Source organism: Salvelinus namaycush, chromosome 2 (genome assembly GCF_016432855.1).
Source record: "Salvelinus namaycush isolate Seneca chromosome 2, SaNama_1.0, whole genome shotgun sequence".
NCBI classification, from domain to species: Eukaryota; Metazoa; Chordata; class Actinopteri; order Salmoniformes; family Salmonidae; genus Salvelinus; species Salvelinus namaycush.
In genome coordinates, this window is record NC_052308.1 from 34,379,977 (window position 1) to 34,387,344 (window position 7,368).

Here is a 7,368-nt window from a genome sequence, read left to right on the forward strand (position 1 = left end):
ACTACAAAATATCTCAAAAGTTACCTGTAAACTTTGCCAAAACATTTCAAACTACTTTTGTAATACAACTGTCAAGTTTATGGGCATGTTGCATCAGTATGTAGGAGGGAGAGTCCTAGATGTGAGAAGTGTGCAGGATGGCATGAGACAAAGGAATGTGTAGTTTTGGTGGAGAAAATTGTGTGTCTTAGTTGTAGGGGTGCACATGGGGCTGGAAATCAGAGGTTTCCAGTGAGAGAAAGGCAGGTTGAGGTTGTTCGGGTGAGAGTAGTACAGAAGGTGTTGTATGCTGAAGCAGTGAAGAGAGTGGTAGAGGAAGATGGTACAGGGTGAGGGATCCTGAGAGGATTTGTGTGAGTAGGCAGAGACTAATGGAGAGTGATGGGAAAAATATGTGCTTCAGTAAGGTAGGTTTCTTGGCATTCATAGCTATGTCAATTGTACTGCAGAAATAGATCGAAAGTCACAGAAAATTGAGGTAGTTGTGGCAGCGGCAGAGAAATACTTGGGACTGCAAGGTTTTACTGCAGAACAGTTACAGGAGGTGTTGATTGGTAGTGTACTGTCCTCCCAGACCGCTGGTCTGGAGTAGGATTAGATAGGGTAAATAGTGGAATGGGGTGGTGTTTTTTTTGTATACATTCATATATTTATTTTTTATTTCGAGAGGTCTAATAGTTGTCAGGGTAATTTTTCCTTTAACCCAATTTTACAGTACCGTATCACAGAGAATTTAATGTAGGTAGACCGTGAATGGCCTCACACTCCAGTACAGTAGGTGGCGGTGTATACACTTTAAATAGGATGCGATCCGCCAACACAATCCCAAAGAACAAGAAGATCACGGTGTTGGAGGGGCGGATCACTATGTTGTTCATTCTGATCACAGCAGTGCTGTTGAGTCTCTAGGCTAGAGCAGCTTACGCTAGCTTGGCAATAGCTCTCGCATGAATTAGCTCGTTTCTATTTACTCTACGGTCGAACTATATATATATATATATATATATTTTAAAAAAGAATGTCGAAGGAGGTAAGTTTGTATTGATTACTATTCATTAACGTGCTGATAGGTTGTAGCGTTTGAGTCCGTAACAGTTATGCTATTTGTAGGCGACGCAGTATTACTTACCTAACGTTAAACATGACAGCAGGCCATTTGATCTGACAGGAGGCCATTTGATCTGCAGCTGTAAAGGTCTTTGTCAGCATTGTTATTTAGCGAGTCATAAGTATTTTCACAACTTATTATGAAGATGGATTTTTGTAAACATTCGCCCATTTGTTCACAATTGCAACTGCATTTTTATGGCGCCTGCATCAAGTAAAGTGTACAGTCCGCCATTATACCTAGGCAGTTAGATAGTAGAGGGCGCGCGGTGACGCTAGATAGCTAACGTTAGCTCTGCGAGATACGCTTTTGTCGCGGACTTTGAATAAGCAAAAAGCGCTAGTGTGTTTGAGTTAAATTAATTTAGAAATGTGCACTGCTTGTTAATTTGTATTACTGATAGTTTACTAGCTAGCGTTAGCGAAATGGCTTATTCCTAGAATGCCTACCAACCCAGGCTCCCGATGCGTTAAAGCAGCAGGCCGCATACCTAACTAGCTAGTAACGGTAGGCCATTTCTGATCGTAGTAGTAGACCTGACCTGCTATGGCTAGTAATGATCCCCATTTGCTTCTAATCCAGTATGTTTCCCTCACATTCATTTCAGTCTCCCCGTGAGCCGGAGCAGCTCCGCAAGCTCTTCATTGGTGGGCTGAGCTTCGAGACCACCGACGAGAGTTTGCGGACCCATTTTGAAAGATGGGGATCCCTCACAGATTGTGTGGTGAGTATTGTATTGCTTTTTTAATACTAAACAAAAATATAAACTAAACAATTTCATAGTTATTTTTTTTATGAGTTACTGTTCATATAGAGGAAATACATTCATAGCACTGCATCTCAGTGCTAGAAGCGTCACTACACACCCTGGTACAATTCCAGGCTGTATCACAACCGGCCAGGATTGGGAGTCCCATAGGGCAGCGCACAATTGGCCCAGCGTCTTTAGGGTTTGGCCGGGGTAGGCTGTCATTGTAAATACGAATTTGTTCTTTACTGACTTGCCTTGTTAAATAAATAAAACATGTACATCTTTTGGTTAAAGATACCTTTAAAAAATGGGCCTCACAATGTGACTCAGGATCTTGTCACAGTATTTTTGTGCTTTCAAATTGCCATTGATAAAATACAATGCTGCTTGTTGTCTGTAGCTTATGCCTGCCCATACCATAACCTCACTGTCATCATGGGACACTGTTCACAATTTTGACATCGGAAAACCGCTCGCCCACACAACGCCATACACGTGGTCTGCGATTGTTATGCTGTTTGGACGTACTGTCAGATTCTCTAAAATGACGTTGGAAGTGGCTTATGGTAGAGAAATTAACATTCAATTATCTGGCAACGGTGCTGGTGAAAATTCCTGCAGTCAGCATGCCAATTGCATTCTCCCTCAACTTGAGACATCTGTGGCATTGTGTTGTGTGACACAACTGCACATTTTAGTGGCCAATTGTCCCCAACCCAAGGTTTACATGTGTAATGATCATGCTGTTTAGTCAGCTTCTTGATATGCCACACCTGTCAGATGGATGGATTATCTTGGCAAAGGAGAAATGCTCACCAACAGGTGAGTGCTATGTGCTTATGGGACATTTCTGGGATCTTTTATTTTAGCTCGTGACATATGAAATCAACACTTTACATGTTGCGTTGATATTTGTGTGTAAAATATATGCATACATACACACACACACACCACACTCTCTACCGTTCAAAAGTTTAGGGTCACTTAGAAATGTCCTTGTTTTTGAAAGAAAAGCAACAAAAAAACCTCCATTTAAAATAACATCAACTTGATCAGAAATACAGTGTAGACTTTGTTAATGTTGTAAATGACTATTGTAGCTGGAATATATATATATATATTTTTTAAATGGAATATCTACATAGGCGTACAGGGGCCCATTATCAGCAACCATCACTCCTGTGTTCCAATGGCACTTTATTTGTTGTGTTAGCCAATCCAAGTTTATCATTTTAAAAGGCTAATTGATCATTAGAAAACCCTTTTGCAATTGTTAGCACAGCTGAGAACTGTTCTGATTTAAAGAAGCAATAAAAAACTGGCCTCGGACTAGTTGAGTATCTGGAGCATCAGCATTTGTGGGTTCGATTACAGGCTCAAAATGGCCAGAAACAAATAACCTTCTTCTTAAACTCGTCAGTCTATTCTTGTTTTGAGAAATTAAGTCTATTCCGTGCGAGAAATTGCCAAAAAAATGAAGATCTCGTACAACGCTATGTACTACTCCCTTCACAGAACAGCACAAACTGGCTCTAACCAGAATAGAAAGAGGAGTGGGAGGCCCCAGTGCACAACTGAGCAAGAGGACAAGTGCATTAGTGTCTAGTTTGAGAAACAGACGCCTCACAAGTCCTCAACTGGCAGCTTCATACATGAAGGAAGTGAATCTGGAAAATTTCAAGAACTTTGACAGTTTCTTCAGGCGCAATTGCAAAAACCATCAAGTGCTATGGTGGCACTGGTTCTCATGAGGACCACCACAGGAAAGGAAACCCCAGAGTTACCTCTGCTGCAGAGAATAGGTTCATTAGATTTGCGAGCCTCAGATTGCAGCCCAAATAAATGTTTCAGAGTTCAAGTAGCAGACACATCTCAACCTTAACTGTTCAGAGGAGACAGCGTGAATCAGGCTTCCATGATCAAATTGCTGCAAAGAAACCACTACTAAAGAACACCAAGAAGATACTTGCTTGGGCCAAGAAACATAAGCAAGGGACATTAGACCGGTGGAAATCTGAGTCCAAATTTGAGTTGAACTGCAGAGTGAAGGAAAAGCAGCCAACAAGTGCACAGCGCATGTCAGAACTCCTTCAATACTGTTGGAAAAGCATTCCAGGTGAAGCTGGTTGAGAGAATGCCAAGAGTGTGCAAAGCTGTCATCAAGGCAAAGGGTGGCTACTTTTAAATCAAAATATATTTTAGATTCTTCACTTTTTTTGGTTACTAAATGATTCCATATGTGTTATTTCATAGTTGTGATGTATTCACTATTCTACAATGTGGAAAATAGTCAAAATAAACTTTTGACTGGTACTGTACATATTATGGTCTTTTGTAATTATATCAGCAAATTAACGGTTCAATTCCGAATTCCTCAGGTAATGAAAGATCCAGTCACAAAGAGATCGAGGGGCTTTGGCTTTGTCACTTACAGCTCTGTGGATGAAGTTGACGCATCAATGGAGGCTCGTCCTCATAAGGTTGATGGCCGCCAAGTGGAGCCCAAGAGAGCGGTGTCCAGAGAGGTGAGCGATGTCTGCTTTGACTACAAAACATAGAAACCTCCCAGTTTCACATATTTTGGTGTTCGGGTGCTGCTGGAGTTTCTGAATATGTAGTGGAATTGTTTTTCATTTCCTTTTGAGTATCTTCTGTTTGTCTTTTTGAAGTGATTTTAATATTTTGAATGTCATGTTGGACAGGATTCCTCAAGGCCAGGTGCTCACACCACTGTGAAGAAGATCTTTGTGGGTGGCATCAAGGAGGACACAGAGGAGCATCACCTTAGGGACTACTTTGATCAATTTGGCAAGATTGAAGTCATCGACATCATGACTGATAGGACCAGCGGGAAGAAGAGGGGGTTTGCCTTTGTTACATTTGATGATCATGATGCAGTCGATAGGATTGTCAGTAAGTTCTCAAGTCAACACCATTGATACAGAAAAGCTGCTATTGTGATTTTAGATGTTTTAGTTTTTTTCGTCAAGTAATTTACTGATCTGTTTTTAAGTCTCCTTTCTCCGCTTACAGTCCAGAAGTATCATACAGTGAATGGTCACAACTGTGAAGTGAGGAAGGCTTTGTCAAAGGAAGACATGAACCGGTCCGGTATGTATTGTAGCAGTTGACTCCCAACAACAACTGAAGCTTTAGATGTGATGTTGAGAAAGTGACTGACCTGTTTGACGTCTGAATTTCAGGGCCAAGAGGTGGAAACTTTGGTAGAGGTGGCGGATATGGAGGTATGAGCACTCAGGGGTTTTTATTTCCTTTTAAACCATATTCAACCTTGTTCCGTAGGGAATTAATTTACTAGTTGGTTGCCCAGGTGCAATGCAGGCTTCAAGTTATTCTCACGTTTGTACCGATTATTTTTTTCTAGGTGGTTTCGGTGGAGGTAGAGGAGGTGGAGGATATGGTGATAACGATGGATACAATAACTATGGAGGCAATGGTGAGTTCTTCTCCTGTGTTTTTTCTAGATATTGTAAAATAAAATGTGGGCAATGTTTTCGGGAGGATTTGCCAGTTTGTCCAAAAGCTTAACTTGTTTGACTTATTTCCTTAGGTGGCGGCTATGGTGGAGGTCCCGGCGGGTATAGTGGTGGCAACCGGGGCTATGGTGGGGGAGGCGGCGGCGGTTATGGTAACCAGGGTGGCAGCTATGGAGGAGGAGGAGGAGGATACGACAACTACAACAATGGAGGTGGTGGTGGTGGAAGCTACAGAGGTGGTAGGTCAACCAAGCAATGGTGCGCTCCACATATAAATAGTGCCATCACTTAGTTTTGTATCAGGATAGCTGTGTGTGATGGATAGCTTGGAATTTAAAACTCCTATCTGTGTCCTCTTGCAGGTAACTACGGAGCTAGTAGTGGTGGTGGGAGCAGCAGTGGAAGTGGGGGTGGTGGTGGTGGTGGTGGTGGAGACTACAATGACTTTGGCAATTACAACAGCCAGTCGTCCTCCAGCTACGGCCCAATGAAAGGAGGCGGCGGCTATAGCGGCGGCAGTGGAGGGGGCCGGAGCAGCGGCCCATATGGTGGTGGTGGTGGTGTTGGTGGTGGTGGTGGTAAGTCCCATGTTACTTCCCCTTGAAGTAAATAAGAACAGCCTAAGTCCCTGGATTTGTAAGGGAGGAAAATATAGGCGTTTCCCTAGTAGCTAGTCCCTTGAGTTGAGCACTTACGTAAGGCCTGGCCCATTCTGCAGGTGGTTACGGAGGAGGCTCCGGTGGTGGATATGGAGGGGGCTCCGGAGGTCGAAGGTTCTAGGTTCTGAGGTAAGCACTGTACTGAAAAAATTGCACTGCACCTCTAGATTGGATTGTTAAATGTAGTGTTGGAGTCCGTACATTGGAGGAATTGAGATTGCCATTTCCACTATGTGGCTTCCTTGGCACAGCCTAGTCCAAGATGCAGCATAGTTGTTTTTAGAAAACAAAGCACTCCCTTTACATATGGCCAGTAGGCCTAGGCTCGAGGGCAATCATATACCGTGATACATGTGCTGAAATTGATTGTCTGAGTTCTGTATGGGGATCCAGCAGCAAACCTTTACTTTCACAGAATCTACCATCTATTGAGCCCCTTGGCATATATGGATTGGACTGAGTTCGAAACATCCCCCCCCCAACTCCACACACACAATCTGCCCTCCTTGTCTTTGCTATGCAGTGCAACGGGCTTGAATTGAAGGCTTGCTCCTGGCTTTTCTCCTCGTGACCCCACTCAAATGTAGCTGATAATGACGAAAGAAGGAAGGTGCAAAAGTTTAACAATGTTGTTCCGTATTGTCCAACAGGCTACAGTACTTAGGAGAGGAGAGCCAGAGAGGTGACAGGGAAAGGAAGCAGCAGGTTTACCCCCTAGATCTGCTCAGCCAAGCACAGTTGTGGCAGGTTTACATCTGCCACATGAAGAGAAATGTACAGTAGAAAAGGAAAAATCATGTGGAGAGGGAGGGAGGGGAATGGGTGGGTCCTTTTCAAACCGTTCTTGTCAAATGCTTCCCAGCAGGATTATATGATTTTGTAGTTTTGCTGTTTTTGTCTTTGAAGTGTAAAGCATTCCACTAAGGTTTTATGTAGGTGTTTTGATTTTCCCCGCACCTATAGGGTGTTTTTAAGATGTAACCGCCACCAAATCAAGATTAAATAAACCGCTTTTCAGTTTTGTTTTTTTACATTGTGTATTTTGATTGATGGGTTCCTGTTGATTGTGTTACATGAGATGAGTCGTCCTCAACAGATGAGTAGATGGTATGAAGTGTAATTGGAAAATCCTCAGAGTACTTGCGTTATGTTCCATATTCAGTATCAAAGCATGTCATTGTTTAGAAAGTGCATTTTTGTTTAGATGGTTTACCTCATTGCCTATGGTGAAAATACCCTGCTTGCTTACAGAGGTCAAAGGCCTTTGTGCTTCTGGGCCGCCGGGCCGGTTTCTCCCCTAAAGTTTAGCATTGTTGCCACTGGACAAAATAAAAGTTTGCTTAATGGCTTTTC

The 7,368-nt window shown here is 42.8% G+C and overlaps 1 protein-coding gene across 1 annotated transcript; it reads left to right on the forward strand.

Annotated features, from left to right (window-relative positions):
- Positions 1-863: 863 nt before the first annotated feature.
- On the forward strand, positions 864-7,368 carry LOC120061852 (heterogeneous nuclear ribonucleoprotein A1-like). The gene is made up of 11 exons (XM_039011638.1): positions 864-1,030; positions 1,716-1,832; positions 4,238-4,384; positions 4,562-4,772; positions 4,893-4,970; positions 5,063-5,104; positions 5,245-5,316; positions 5,431-5,595; positions 5,719-5,934; positions 6,075-6,144; positions 6,666-7,368. Exons 1-10 carry the CDS (start codon positions 1,019-1,021, stop codon positions 6,134-6,136), a joined length of 1,122 nt encoding a protein of 373 aa, XP_038867566.1. The 5' UTR covers positions 864-1,018; the 3' UTR covers positions 6,137-6,144; positions 6,666-7,368.

Excerpts from the sequence above, each read along its gene's own strand:
- LOC120061852 (XM_039011638.1), top strand. Across the intron at positions 4,773-4,892 it reads TGCAGTCGATAGGATTGTCA|TCCAGAAGTATCATACAGTG; the intron begins GTAAGTTCTCAA and ends CTCCGCTTACAG. Across the intron at positions 5,105-5,244 it reads TAGAGGTGGCGGATATGGAG|GTGGTTTCGGTGGAGGTAGA; the intron begins GTATGAGCACTC and ends ATTTTTTTCTAG.